The 16,120-nt window shown below is 34.0% G+C and overlaps 1 protein-coding gene across 1 annotated transcript; it reads right to left on the bottom strand.

The window, feature by feature from the left end:
- Positions 1 to 1,188: 1,188 nt before the first annotated feature.
- On the bottom strand, positions 1,189 to 3,059 carry LOC110886812 (DELLA protein GAI). The gene has a single exon (XM_022134665.2). The coding sequence runs from the start codon at positions 2,860 to 2,862 to the stop codon at positions 1,276 to 1,278; it is 1,587 nt and encodes a 528-aa protein (XP_021990357.1). The 5' UTR covers positions 2,863 to 3,059; the 3' UTR covers positions 1,189 to 1,275.
- Positions 3,060 to 16,120: the final 13,061 nt, after the last annotated feature.

Here is a 16,120-nt window from a genome sequence, read left to right as displayed (position 1 = left end):
TTCATTATATAGATATTAATAAATGATAAGACTAAAATTCAAAGATATATAAAAATAATCTATTCACTTCACATAAAATTATCTTGAAATTATATAAAGAGTTAATTACATACTTTGTGCAAACCACAGGGACTAACTATGTAATTAACTCTTATATAAATAAAATATTAATACATGTGATTTTCAGTATTCTCCATCGACTTTTTTTAACGAGTTAATTATATAGTTAGTCCCTGTGGTTTGCACAAAATAACAGACTTAGGTACTAATAGTTTAAAATCACCTTCTAGGGTATTAACTTTTCATTTTGTAACATTAGTCCAAAACTATGTAATTTTTTTAACCCTCTCAACCTCACTTATTTACATGACATATATTATTCCTACATACTTTTGTATGTTCTTTTAGCTAAGAAACATCTGAATAATCTATCTATATAATTAATACAAATGGATCGTTTTGTCAATCAATATATTGATTAATATAACGGGTTATTTATTAATAATAATTTCAATGATTATGCTCTATAATTATTTTATTTCTTTTTTTTTTTTTGCTTGTCTCTTATATATTTAATATTTTTTTTCTTAAATCTGTCTTTTATTTTTTTGCTTATTAATAACTATTTAATATTACATTGATTCAACCACGTATAACACACAAGTTTCTAACCTATTAATAAAAAAATAAATAAAGTAAAATGTTATAACTTATGTAATACACAAGCATCTAATTTAACTTAATAATAAATAAAAAACAAAGTAAAATGTTACATCAAAGTTTATTTTTTTTTTCTAAAAACATATATTGATAATTGTGTGTGTTAGTTGATTACATTATTCGTATTTAAGTCATGTAATACACGTGGTTATTCAAACTTGCAATGTAAGGGTTTTTAAAGATGTAACTTTTTTATTACTTAGTATATAAAATTATATTTATTCAGCCCGTGTAATACACAGGGTTCTAACCTAGTAATATATAATAGAATCTCGACTTAACAACTTTGGATCGATTAATAAAGTATTTTTATATTATAATATAATCTGAATTTAAAGTTTCAAAAATAGTTTAGCAAGTAAAATAGCATCTTCTCCTAAAAAAACGTAACATAAGATTCGGCACAGCATTTAATAATATTTTATGTTATATAAATTAACTTGAAATCTAAATGAAGATAGCAGAAAATTAAACTAAAACGAGGGAAAAATTTAAATTTGCACGACTTCTTTCAACTTCACAAATGTAACACATTATTACATTATCAAGGATGGTTTATCGGCCCGTTGTTACCACGCTCGGTTTTGGTATCGCTTGCCAAGCTGACGCGGCAATAAGGGGCCGACTGTGCCATCCTAGGGTCAAACACCCTTCATTCTCTTCAACAGAATAACCTTCGGCGGAAAACAAAGTTAACAACATACGTGCTTGCTTGAACGCGTTGGACCCTAGGTGTAAGGGTGCAAACCCGGCACCAGTCAATCGTTCCCTCCATCTAACCAACGGTTCATGCCTCTCAACACGAGCCGACCCTTCACAACAAACCACATTGCATATCTCTCTTTGTATGTATAACTCGGCAAGGGTTTTTTCGGGTTGAGCCGTGCATGCGTCCAATGAGTCAAACATTGTCGAGTAATAGTACAAGGATTCGGTGAATCGGTCCAAGAATTCTGGTTGGTTGTGGTTCGATTCCTGTTCCACAACCATCAGAATCCTTGGGTTCAAATCCCGAATCCAATCAAGGACCAGATCAACAGGTGGCCCACGAGGGCCACCTGGTCCTAGCAGCTTATGCAGCTGCATTATCGAATTTACCGCAACCGCCTCTTTCGGGCTAACTTGCAACATCCACGGCTTCACGTCGTCCAGACGTGTAGCCGCGACACCCCGAAAGGCGAAACGCACGTTAACCGACCGGGCCAATTCCGCCAACTTGAGCCCGATCTCACGTAACGAGTCACGTCCGTCTAATGACGGCGGGCCAATCCCGGTGAGCCGCAACAACGGCGGCCCACCGGGCCGCAACGCCAACGCTTGTATCAAAGCCGGCCATTGTAAACCCTGCATTAAGTTAAAATCAATGACGTGGACACAATCTTGACCGTCAAACGCTTCTAAAATCGCTTGATTCGCCGTGAAATGAGCAAACTTTAAATACGGACAAGCTTCATAATAATGATGATACAAAATCTCATTCTCATACGCCGATAAATCCACCTGAACGACACCGTTTTGCGGCGAGTTAACCACACGCCGGCTAAGCGCGTCGACAAAAAAACTCCCAACTTTTCCGATACCACATCCGCTGTTCACACGACCAAGCAAACCTTGTAGATCATCTATCAACAAACCAGCCAATGACAAATCGCCACGTTGCACCGCCTCCGCACACGTCATCAACACGTGTACCAATCGTATGCTCACATCTTCCTCTATCGGCGTCACCACTTGTTGCCCAAATTCACCGTACACATTATTCATATCATTCATAACCGGATCCGAAACATAGGCAGGTCCGGATCCGGATACAAATCCAGACCCAGACCCGGACCCGGACCCAGACCCATTCGGGTTTAATTCAGTGAGTAAAGAGTCAACCCAGGAAGCGAGGTCAGTGGGGTTGTAATAAACGGCGTCGTTTCCGATGTCTGAGATATCAACCGGTGAGGATTTAACCATGACAGTTTCGAGATGCTCCAACCGCTCGGCGACTTGGGTGAGGTCGTTTGACCGGACTTTGTAGCCGGCGCCGGCCAGGAGGTGGTCCATCTGGTCCGGTGGTTGTGGTGGTGGTGGCTTGGTGGAGCTGGAGCAAGCTGAGGAAGATGAGTTTGAAGAATTGTAAGGAGTCGGACCCATGTTGAAGTGGGTATGTAGAGGGTATGAATATGAATATATTGTGGATTGAAGTGGAGATATGGGGGGATATGGATATAGAGAGAGAGTAGAGAGAGAAAGAGTGGTGAGTGAAACAGAGAAACGGTGCGTACAGAGGTCTGTGTAAGAGAGATAGAGAGAGAGAGAGGGAAGGGTCACTTCACATATGATAGATGCTCCATGTGAAATGTGAAGTGTGAAGGCTTTTTTTTTTTTTTTTTTTTTTTTGAAAGATATGTTTTTTTTTTAATTTTTTAATGTTTCGATACTATCTAAATTTTTTGTGTGTGGTAAAATGATATAATAATGTTTATTTATAATCAAATAATCAAATCCCGATGTTTGGTATTTAAAAAAGAAGGTTTTGCCTTTTGGATTTAAAATGATTTTGTTGTGAAGAGATGATACCAAGTCAATTGGGACACTTCACTTGGTTATTTGATTTGTAAGATAGTTACATAGTGTAAGTTTAATTGTGCACCATATAAATAGTTGGTTGAAGGAGTTACTATTGGATGGGACACCTTCTGATACCAGTGATCGGGTAGTATTTAGATTACAGGGATACCGTCATCATCCTCTCGGGTAGGCCATGCGGTTTGTGGTCTCAGTGAGTGATACCTGACACGGGGAAGAAGAGAGAGAGACAGAGAATGTGCGTTTATGGGGAAGAAGAGAGAGGAAACATGGTTACGTGGTTTAGGGTATTTGAAAAAAAATGGTGTCACCTATAAGGTTAGTTTAGAGTAGTTGATGGTGCATTCGAAGTGGCCACCTATTATTGGTTAAATCTTAGGTAGTATTCCTTTCATAATATAGAGTGGATTCTTAATGAAATTGGAATGTAGATTCAATTCCTTATATTGTTCGGTTTAGGACATTGGACGTAACACTTTATTCGGTATTGGATCAAGTACTCGAAGTAATCCATATTCTTGATTTATAGGGAACTCGCTATTGTCTCAATGTCATTCTTGTATTTTTGTTGATTTATATATATATTTAAAGTACTGCCTTTATAAATTAGGGTAAATTACGATTTTCATCATTTATGTTTATATCGAATTGCAATGGATATTCTTTAACTTCAATAATTATAGTCACAGTCATTTATTTGCAAACCCCATTACACCTTAGGCCCTTTAACACTAACCAGATTAAAATTTCTAGTTAAATATAGTAGGTGCCTTACACATAAGGATAGGTTAGTAATTTAACACCCCGATTGTTCCCCTTATAACTTTTTCTCTCTCCAAATTCCTTATCTCTCTATAGGTTTTCTTAACCATCACCATCATTTGACCACCACCACCCCCAAGTGCCACCGTTGCAAGTCACTCCATCTTCGGAAACCACCACCCCACCTCATCCTTCGAATTCCCCCACACCACCCTGCCACCATCACCACCCCATTCCTCCTGATTCTTTCCCTTAATCTATATATATATATATATATATATATATATATATATATATATATATATATAGGCTAAAGCTAGGTAGGAAACCCTCCATTTTGAGAAAACCCGGGAAACTCAAAGCTCCCGACATTTTTTTTTTTTGAAAAAAATAACACATGTAATATACATGTTTTTAAGAGTTTTGGGCCAAAAAAACAAAAAAGCGCCGAAAGGATCTTTTTTAAAAAAAATAAACAAGTTTCAGCATTTTTTGCCTAACACATGTTAGTCACCGAAGTTGCTGAAACTTGTTTATTTTTTTAAAAAATAATCCTTCGGCGCTTTTTTGTTTTTTTTTTTTTTTTTGGCCCAAAACTCTTAAAAACATGTATATTACATGTGTTATTTTTTTCAAAAAAAAAAATGTCGGGAGCTTTGAGTTTCCCGGGTTTTCTCAAATTTTTAGGGTTTTCTACCTAGCCCTACCCTATATATATATATATATATAGTGGAGAGTTCAAATGAGAAGAAATTAAAAATTAGAGTAAATTACAAGTTTTGTCCTTTATCTTTACACCATTTTGTAGGCGGTGTCCTTTAGCGCAAAAGTTGACGAGTTTTGTCCTTAATGTATCAAAATCTTGCACGTTATGCCCTTTGAGCCTAACCAGTTAATTTTTTGGTTAACTATGGTCATGTGCAATACACATGAGGGTGTTCTTGTCTTTTCACCTCCTCAAAGACTATTATGTAACATAACTTATATGAAGGGACTATTGTGTAAAAAATAAAATTATTTAAATAAAAAACGAAACTCAACATTCTCTCACTCTTATCTCTCTCTTTCACGTTTCAACTGCCGCGATCTCCCACCCTCACCTGCCCGTCGACCACCACCCCCATCATCCCTTCATACCTTCAAATCAATGGATTTACTTCAAATTCAACGCCAATAGACGCTCAATTTTAATCGTCTTTCATCTATTCCTGTTTCTTCGAAGCTTTTCGAGAATTTAGGATTTTTGTGCGCTTAATCGTTGTGGAAATTTGATGGATTCGTGCGGCTATCTTGCAAGTTGGCTATGGATTACGAACCTTACAATAGCAGCGGTGAGTTCTTTAACTTAAAGGCGATTGATAATTTTGTTAATCTATGTTGGTGAGTTTGTTTTCGATAATTGTGCGATAATTCAGCTTGATTTGTTGATAATTTTGTAGTTTGTTGATCTTTTTTGGTTAAATTTGTATTTTTTTTGTTTTGAATACTTTAGTTAATAGGGTATGTGTGTGTGCATTAATGTTGCAGAGAGTGGGATATGAATGTGTTGGTATTTTGAATATTGTAGTATATGAAGCCTCTTTTGTAGTATGAAGTTTATAGATCAGATTGTTTGATATATGATTTATTAATGACTTTAGTTAATAGGGTATGTGTGTGTGCATTAATGTTGCAGAGAGTGAGTATGAAGCCTTATAGTATGAAGCTTATGGACTTTCATATTGTTTTCAAATAAAATAATTATATGGATTAATTGCAGGAACTGATGAAACACCAGAATCATTCCCACAAAAGTGCCTCACAAACGAAATAGCCTCACGTTTCCGGAAGCACAGTATGCTCGGAAATGGAATCTACTTTCGTAGTGTCATGAAATCCTCAGCCGTATCTTTACTATTAATCAAGTCATCAGGCGAGTGGGTGGTTGTGGCGTTAGGGGCGTGTTTGTGATGTTAGGGCCGTCGTGGGGCGTTTGAAGGTGGCCTGGTTTTAGGGGTGGTTGCAGGTGAGTGGTGGTGGTGGTGGTGGTCGATGAAAGGTGGGGGTGTGAGGTAGCAGCAGGTGTGGGAGAGATTAGAGTAAGAGAGTGCTGGATTTTGTTTTTTTAAATATTTTTTTTTATTTTTTACACAATAGTCCCTTGATATAAGTTGTGTTACACAATAGTCCCTTGATATAAGTTGTGTTACACAATAGTCCTTGGGGAGGTGAAAAGACAAGAACGCCCTCATGTGTATTACACATGACCATATTAACTACAAAAAATTAACTGGGTTAGGCTCAAAGGGCATAACGTGCAAGATTTTGATACGTTAAGGACAAAACTTGTCAACTTTTCCGCTAAAGGACACCGCCTGCAAAATGGTATAAAGATAAAGGACAAAACTTGTAATTTACTCTAAAAATTAAGAATAAAAAGAATAAAGGATACAAAGGTAATTTGAACAAATCATTTAATGAGTCTATTATTTATTTTTTTTTATTCAAACTAATGAACTCTAAACATTTAATGAGCCTATCTTATATAATAAGTTGTGCACCTTACACAATAAAAACAATCATGTGCATGATCTTACATTTTCAACGTTTCCTACACCATTAAAACAATATTTTGGTGTAGGATTCAAAATGTGTAGGACTTAAAGACTTTTAAATAATTTTGCGACTCGTAATAAATTATGTGTAGGACACAAAATTTTTAAATAATTTTGTCACTTCTAATAAAATTTGTATAGAAGCCAATACATTAATGATGGTGAAGGAGGTATTTATGGTTGCATTAATAAGACTTGAGTAACTCTTCAAAATATTTATTAATATTCTACATCAAAATGTCTATATTACCCTAAGTAATTAAAGCATTAATTAAAAGTGGACAAAAATGATATCTTGATTCACAACCATTGATCAAAAAAATATATGGTATAGATTAATTCATTTTTTCTTCTTTTAAGAAGATTCTTCTCAAATGAACCTCCCCCTATATATATATATATATATATATATATATATATAGGCTAATGCTAGACAAAAAACCCTAAAAATTTCAAGAAACTCTGGAAACTCAAAGCTCCCGACTTTTTTTTTGAAAAAAATAACACATGTAACATACATGTTTTTAAGAGTTTTGGGACAAAAAAAACAAAAAAGCGCCGAGTACTTTTTTTTAAAAAAAATAAACAAGTTCCAGCAACTTCGGTGACTAACATGTGTTAGACAAAAAATGCTGAAAGTTGCTGAAATTTGTTTTTTTTTTTTTTTAAAAAAAACCCTTCGGCGCTTTTTTGATTTTTTTGGCCCAAAACTCTTAAAAACATGTATATTACATGTGTTATTTTTTTCAAAAAAAAAAAAGTCGGGAGCTTTGAGTTTCCCGGGTTTCTTAAATTTTTAGGGTTTTCTATATAGCCCAACCCTATATACATATATATATATGTATGTATGTTTACAGGATCTCCATCTATCTCATTAACATGTTTAGATATATGCCTCAAATAATCTTCTCCTACAAAAATGCTTGCTTTCACCATCTAATTTTGAAGAACAAAACACATAAAACATAAATTTAGCCACAAATGCCACCAACTATCATTACCAGCAAACACCAACATCAAACCACCACAACCAACCATTACCACAATCCCTAAATTTTAAACCCTTTTCTAAATTTGAAAACCCAATCCTCCACCACTACACACCACCACAAAATCTATGGTCAAATCTACAACCCCACCACCAGAAACCTCCACCATATCCAGAAACCACCCACCACCACCAACCAATGATTTGGGCCATGCCCTAGTTCGTTGGCGGCGGGCCTGTTTGGGTCATACCCACCTACCTCAAGACTAGATCTGAATTAAAAGACCATGACGGTGGCGGATCTGAATCCACAAATTGGATCTGAAATCCGAATATAGCTAGGGTTCAGGCTAAATTTTTTGGGTTACATGTGCGTTTTTTTAGCCGGGGAGGTGGGTTTAGATAGGTTTCGGGTGGCCGGAATTGATGGCGGTGGTAGCCGGAAATGATGTGGTGGTGACCAGTTGTGATGGAGAAGAGAAAGAGAGATGAAGAACTGAGAAGATAGTGTGTGTTATGATAGAGATGAAGAAACAGGGGAATGCTTTTAAATCATATATTATTTTCTTTAAATGGTTTCTTAAATAATAAGGAAAAAGACAATCATACCCTTATATGCAAGGTATGTGATCTAATTTTACGTTAAAAACAAACCTGGTTAGTACTAAAGGCTCTATGGTGTAACGAGTTTTACAAATAAAGGATTGTGACTGTAATTATTAAAGTTAAAGGACATCCATTGCAATCTGCAATCTGGTACAAACATAAAGGACGAAAAGTGTAATTTACCCTATAAATTATTACAATAATAAAAGTTTAACATCTCATATTGTGCGTTTTTTATGTTATCCATACATTAGATAGCATATAAATTCTTTTAGTTACTCATGTTCCTTTTTACTTCCTTGCGATTGCTCTCACCCATACTTTTTCTCTACGTAAAAATTTCATGTTTTAAACCTTTATAACATCCACAATAAGAAAACATAAAACATCTAAAAATTTGTCTAATCAACTGCATGAAAAAATATCCATTCTATAAAAGCACTAAAACCTTGCCTAATAAGAATTTCATACATAAAAACAAGAGGCTAACACTAACCTTTAAAACCCACCTCCACAATAAGCAAAAACGAGAAAAATGGCTAGTTATGATCCAAAATTGAGAAGGAAAATAACGAGAGGTGCTCTTAGTCTTAAACTTTATCCTACAACATTTAGCCTTCCAAATCAAAATGTTTTAATACATCATACTATATTAGCATAGCCACATACTATGTTAACATAGCTATTTTCCTCATAAGCACTCACTCTCAAAGAAAAAGTAGTAACATGCAAGGATAATTTATTGATAAATGAAACATAAAGAGCGCAAACTTAAAACAAAATTGTGTAAACAACCAAATTCATATGAAAACTATTAATAGATAACTCAATTAAATTATATTTGAGATCACATTTTTGGTGTCGCATTTTATAAGTCTTTTAGATTATAGAACAACTTTGTATGTTCAATTTAATGCGTTACAAGTAAAGGATTTAACCTACTTATTGGGTTTGGTTCTTAAAGAATCATGATATATAAGTTTGTATCTTCCTTATTTTAATGTAGAATTTATTTTCTTGGTTATGAGAGCACTTACAACGTAAGAAAACAAATGGTCACATGACACTGATTTTGGGTCCAAAACCGGACTTCACCATTGGAGAATGCATATGATATGTGTCATCCATAGATGGGTCCGGAGATCTAGATGGCGCAACGGATGGGAGAGCGGAGCCCATATGCACAAAACATATATATGTTGTCCTAGTTTTTTTAGTAGCGGGCATTTGAAATTAGACGTAGCATTAGAATAGAACTAAATGTTTTTGAAATATGGGTGTAAATCTAATATGAAGCTAATATAACACATTTAAATGTGAAAACACCATAGATGCTATGATATGTTGCTATCAATCTATTTTTCTCTGTACATATTTTTTCATCAGTGTCGCAAGTCATATTGAACAGAGCATAGTTCCAATAAAAGGAAGGAAGATACAACACTTTTTTAGATAACAAGTGTTTAGGATCCCTTGCGGTGCAGCAAGACTGTTAAATCGAACAAAAAGTAGATGTAAAAACATTAAACCACGCACACGTGTTAGTTTGCAAAATTTAGACACAAGCATAAAACATAAAAAATAATTAACTTGACTTAGGCCCTGCGTGTTGCGACCGGTTGTTAAACCGAGAAAAATAGACGCAAAAACGTTAACTCACAAAATGCATACTACAATATACAACATTTCGACAATAAGAGCAACTAAGTCTAAGTCGAAACCATAAAGAATCCAAATAAAAAATAATTATTAAATAAACTTATAAAGTAGTTTATTTTAATTTAAATTAAACCATAGTGTCATATTTTATTTTTACCTAATGCTCGAGTCTTTTTCACTTCTCGCCCTATACTTTCATTCCTTTTCACTTCTGGCTCCTTTCCTTTTTTCCTCTCAACATCTAATTTCTTATCATCTGTAACTGTCATTGAACCTTCTTTTGCAGCATGTCTCAGCTCCTCAGTCCCTAAACCACCAAAACATGCTACCCTGACTCTATCAGCTTCATCCTTAACTATTCTCAATTGTCTTCTGCTTTCCACTATGTACCTCCTTATGAACTTCTTTACCTCCTCCTTTGTGCTAAACATTTGTCCTACATAGAAATCATTTTCATTCACAAATTCCCTTCTAGCATGCTTCAATTTTTTCTTTCTAATGTTTGCAAGATTTTCATCAGAATAACTACAACTTTCAAATTTGTCATTGTCTAGAACATCCACCTCAGAATCAAATTCATGTTTTTTTTTATCATCTACTTCTTCATCAAGCATGAACTTAAAGTCTCTCATATCCACCTCAACTTCATCCATATCATTCTTTTCATCTATAAAAAAAGTCATTGTCATCATCACTATTATCCTCATCCTCTATATTCTCATCACTAGCTTCTTCCTCATAGTCCTTATCTTCTTGTCACTCATGTCCTTAGCAGTAACTTCCTTAACATCATTATCACTAACTTCCTTAGCATCATTTTCACTAACTACCTTAGCATCAGTAACCTGCTGATCTAAAAATGGGTTAAATTCATCAAAAACTTACTATCAGGGATATAATCATGACAAATAGCTTTGGATGGAAGTACATATGTTTGGCTTAATGTGGCATGATACTCTAAATCAACATCCTTTGCTTCATCACTAGCCTTTCTGCCACTTGATTCTCCAACTTCCTGTGCCTCATTGTCATCTTCATGCCAACATATTGATAGAATAATACTGCTTTGTGATTGACTGAATCTTTGAACATTTGATGCCCCATTTTCCAAATACACATTAAGATACTGATGACCATCCCTTACAAATGCAAGCAATTTCTCAACATCTTCATCATACTTATTAATGTTAGTCCATTATCTAGGTCATGGGTTGTAGGGTCACACAAATGGAAGTAATGAAGGACATCATGGTTATAACCTAGATTATTCCTAATCATCTCTAATTGTGTCAACCAACTTTATCATGGTTATAACCTAGATTATTCCTAATCATCTTCATTCACATACAGTCGGGCAGGCGGATCTGTGAAATATCCTCCACGATACATGTGTATGGTAAACAATGTTGGATAATCACCTACATTGCATGTTAAAGATAATAAGCAGTGATAAGAAAAAAAAAACCTTTAATTTTGACCTAATACACAAAAAATGGAGTGAAGAAGTACCGTATATCAAGTCTATTGCAAGATCATCATCAACACTACGTGCTTGAATCGCCTCAGGTTCCATTAAAACTCTGCTTGATCGATTGTGCAAGGTATAATAGATGAAGGTTCTGGGGATTTTAGGAGGGAATTTGAAGTGTTGGTTATGAGTTAGTAATTAGGTTATAAATACAATTTTCGTTCAGTAAAGTGAATATTAAATGGGTTAGGTAAGGGAAAAGACTTAAATGCCCTCGATGCATCGCATGTGAGGCTATTTAACTGGATTTTTTTGACGTGGTTAGTTGTAAAGGTTATAAGGTTTAACAAAACATGAGCATAAAGGTTGATTTTTGCCAATTTCATAGTGAAAGGTACGAAACACAGTTTGGGTATAACATAAAGGTTGATTTCTGCAATTTTGTTTAATCTATATACACTATATTATAAGATATGCTTAACTTTTTATTAACATAGCAATATAATACCTTAATTAAAGATAAAAGCAATCTATTTTATGTAATGACTATTTAAAAAATAAAATCATATAAAAGTTGTGTTAAGGTTAAAAAGGGTGGGTTGTGAAATTATTAAGGGAGTGTGTGTGGGACTGTGGGTGTGTGTGAGGGGGGGGGGGTAATTAACGTCTTATCCTTTATCTTAAAGAAAATAAGGTAGCATTACCAAGAAATGCTTGAACCATATAATCCCATATTTTATATAAATATATCCTTTACATTTTTATTAGTTACTTTTGTAAGTTATATCTTTTGTATTAAATGTAATATATAAGACGCTATATTCTAACGCTCCCTTACCCCTTAAAACGAAACTTTTGTTGTCTAAACCCCCAACGAATGCAAAACGTTGCAAACTTACCCCCTGCCGTCAAATGACTTTAACATTCTGTTAGTTGGCATGCGAAATGACAATTCTACCCCCTTTCTAACTACCCCCGTTCTTTCTAACTATAATGAACCTTACCCCCTGCAGAAAACATATCCATTCCTACCTAAATTGTTTGACCAGGCAAAGTCAAAGCTTGCACATATTGATTTCGAATGCTGATTCGAATCCAATTCCTAATCATAATTCCAAAACCATCATTAAGCAAATGAACCTCTAATCCACTGTGATTCTTCAAACAATCAAGAATCCAATTCCGAAACCTCTAATCCACTGTCATCAAGCACATGAATATAGTTTACCATTGTCAAACTTCAAACAATCAACAATCCAATTCCTAATCCTAATCCTAATTCTAAAACCATCATCAAGCACATGAACCTCTAATACACTGTCAAACAATCAAGAATCCACAAGGGCATGAACCTCTAATCCTAACTGCACATCCTATTCATAATCCTAACTGCACATCCTAATCTAACTCACACCATCAAACAACAAGATATATAACCTTAGATCATTTCATACGTTTGAAAGTTAGCCTACATAAATATATTACAGATTAGAGTCCATCCTACAGTTATAATACACATATATATATAACATAATATCAAAACACATTCAACATCAAACTAGGCAACCATTTCATGAACACATTCAACATCAAACTAGGCAACCATTTCATGCCTAAGGGGAAACTGGAAGTGCAGGAAAGGGACGCCATACATTTTGACCACGATGTGGAATACAATCGTTCATACCGTGACCTGCATCCTCATATCAACTGCAAACACATATTAAAAAAATACAACTGTAATAAGCTAATGGGATTTTAGTCAAATGACTAGAATCCACTGTAATCATCAAACAACAAGAATCCAATATGATTCATCGAACAAAAACAATCTATTGTGATTCATCGAATAACAACAATCCACTGTGATTCCCCAAACAACAAGAATCCACTCTAATCATCAAACAACAATAATCCACTGTGATACATCGAATAACAACAATCCAATGTGAATCATCGTACAATAATAATCCACTGTGATTCCCCAAACAACAAGAATCCACAGTGATAGGCGAAGAACAATCAAGAATCCACAAGCACATTCAATTAACCCTTGGTTCAATCATTCATATCAAAATCAAAATGAACAGTAAACCCTTGTTCGATTATAAGCACATTCACATAATCATAAACCGCATAAACATACTAATAATGTGTTACCCTGATTGACCAGAAGTTTACCTCAAACAGAGCTTCAGCATCTATCGATCTAGTTCACAGTGTGAATCATACCTAGGGGTGTAAACAAGCCTAGAGGTTCGAGGGCTACTCGTGATCGGCTCGGTTTAAAGCTCGAACGAGTCAAGTGTAACATTCGTAAAAAACGGACCTCCGAAATCCGACCCGGATTGTAAAACCGGACCCTTGTCAATAAAATAAAAATAAGAATTATTATTGTTATTATTATTATAATTAATCGTCACGTTTTGCATTGGATTAAAAACCGAAACAAAGGTGGATGTTTATAGGCGAAACTCAGTTAACTCAGTTAATAGTTATAAGGGAGATAATTAACTACGTTAAAAGTGGTAGTTAAAACGAGTTTTAAACTTAAAAGGGTTAAACTTGCCAAATTATAAAAGTTACAAGTTAGGGGTTGTTTTTGTAATTAAGGAAAACTATAAAATACAACAAGTTAACTAACTAGGTTAGTTACTTAGTTAGTGTTATAAAACAAATTAATTAACTTAGTTAGTTTATCATATGAACTTAGTTACCTTTTAAAAGAAATTCGGATTTTTGCAATGTTTACAAACATGAGGGGTCTTTGTGTAAATTGTTGAGTATGATAAAAATAACAAAAACCAAGCAGAGGCACTCGAAAGAGGAATTGAACCCAGGTTCTGTCGCTTAACAGGTGATGCACATGACCACTAGACCACAGTGCCTTTTGGTTTAGCGTCTGATCTCTATATAACATCAGCTTCAATGCGATCTTCTTCTTCCTTCTCCTTCAAGTCGCGAAATAGTGAACCGTTTGCCTACTTGCACTATCCTTTCACTTCGTTTTTGTTTCTTATTGATCCTAATTAATTGTATATTGATGGAGAATGATAAATACACTTTCCAAACGTTCCATTTCACTTAAAAACGGCCGAATTAAGTGTAGGATTAATCTCCATTGATGGGTTCTTTGAAGCTTTGAAACCCCAAATCCAAACCTCACCAATTCGTCTCCTTTTACGAAATTGAAACTGTAAAACTCTTTCTCCTATCAAATCTAAAAAAACCCCTCTGCATTAACCTTCAAACAACGCCTAAAACTCGCGAATTTGGATCGAAATCATTATAGGGCTCCAAATTTCATCGTACGATATCTCCTTCAATTCTTAATCTTTTTAGGTAATTCCAAAGCCTATTGTGCTTTATTTTTCATTCTCTACAAAAGCCCTCTATCAATTTCTGTGATAGAAGGCTAATTTATCTTAAATTAATTTTAGTTGAAATTAGAGTTCTGCGTTCATACGATTTGGGGCTTTTAGGTTTAGACATGTGTTTTGATGAAATTGAAAGTAGAATATTGTTGCATATCATATTATCACATTGTGTGTAAATTTTGGGGATTTTTAGATGACAATTGGAATTTTGGTGAATTATTTACGTTTTAATCATTAGATAAATCAAATAAAAATACAAGATAATCTCTAATAAATTCAATAAATATTTTTATTGGTTATTTCAGATTATATCAACACTAGGGAATTTCTATATAAATTTTTTCTTGATTTTTGGGAATTCATGAATTTAATTTGGATTTATACATGTTTTAATTATTTAAAAATACTAGAATTTCACAAATAATTTCTATAAATATTTTTACTGATTTATATAGATTATATAATTGTAGTGGGAATTTTATATAAATCTTCCGTAATTTTTTTTATAATCATTTAAGTAAAGAAGCTATGGAAATATTAAACAAGTAAATTCCTTTATATAATTAATCATAATACGTGATAATCATTTAATCTGCGATATAAAAATTATTAGATGGTTTTAGTAAATTTATTAAATATGGGCATTTACAAAACTATTAAACCCTATTAAATTGATAATTCTAAGAATATCTCATGGTAAATAATTATAGAAATATATATATATATATATATATATATATATATATATATATATATACATAATTATATTGGTTTGGTTGTTTTATCAAATAATTATTTTCTATAATTTAAGGTCCCCAAGTAGGAGAACCCAATTTCCTAAAATTAATATATTCGTTCAAGTATTTCGTTATTTAGAATATTGGTTATATTTATTCTAGGGTGATTTAGTCAATTGTTATACCTCGTGTACTCGTGCGATAATTCTCGTGGATTAACTCTTCACAACCTGTGAGTAATTTCTTCCACTTTCCCCTTTTTAACTTTTTCAAATTTTGGGGTGCATCATGTTACACTTTTCGATTTACTTAACATGCTATAATCAAGTGTTATTATGTGAACGTCTTATGTGTATTCTATGATTCTATATGCTATCTGATGTCAAGTCTATTGCATGCTATTGTGTCTAGTGGATCCACACGGCTGACTAGGTTCCCCACGGCCATGGGTTGTAGCCTAGTATCGCCAACAGTATTAGACTCGCTCCTCGGGGCTTGAGCCTAATGCACGTTATTATCAAGAGTCTATTTATTTTGATTGTTGTATTGTTATTTGATTGTGTATTCTTGTTTGGTAAATTTGGATTTATGGATATGTTGACTATGTTGATGATATGAGACTATTTACACAC

This window comes from Helianthus annuus, chromosome 10 (genome assembly GCF_002127325.2).
Source record: "Helianthus annuus cultivar XRQ/B chromosome 10, HanXRQr2.0-SUNRISE, whole genome shotgun sequence".
Taxonomy (NCBI): domain Eukaryota; kingdom Viridiplantae; phylum Streptophyta; class Magnoliopsida; order Asterales; family Asteraceae; genus Helianthus; species Helianthus annuus.
The sequence above is the reverse complement of the archived record's forward strand: the minus strand, read 5'-3'. Positions and strand labels throughout refer to the sequence as shown.

What these genes read in the sequence shown, in the direction of transcription:
- LOC110886812 (XM_022134665.2), bottom strand. Translation starts at nt 2,862, where the DNA reads ATGGGTCCGACTCCTTACAATTCTTCAAACTCATCTTCCTCAGCTTGC.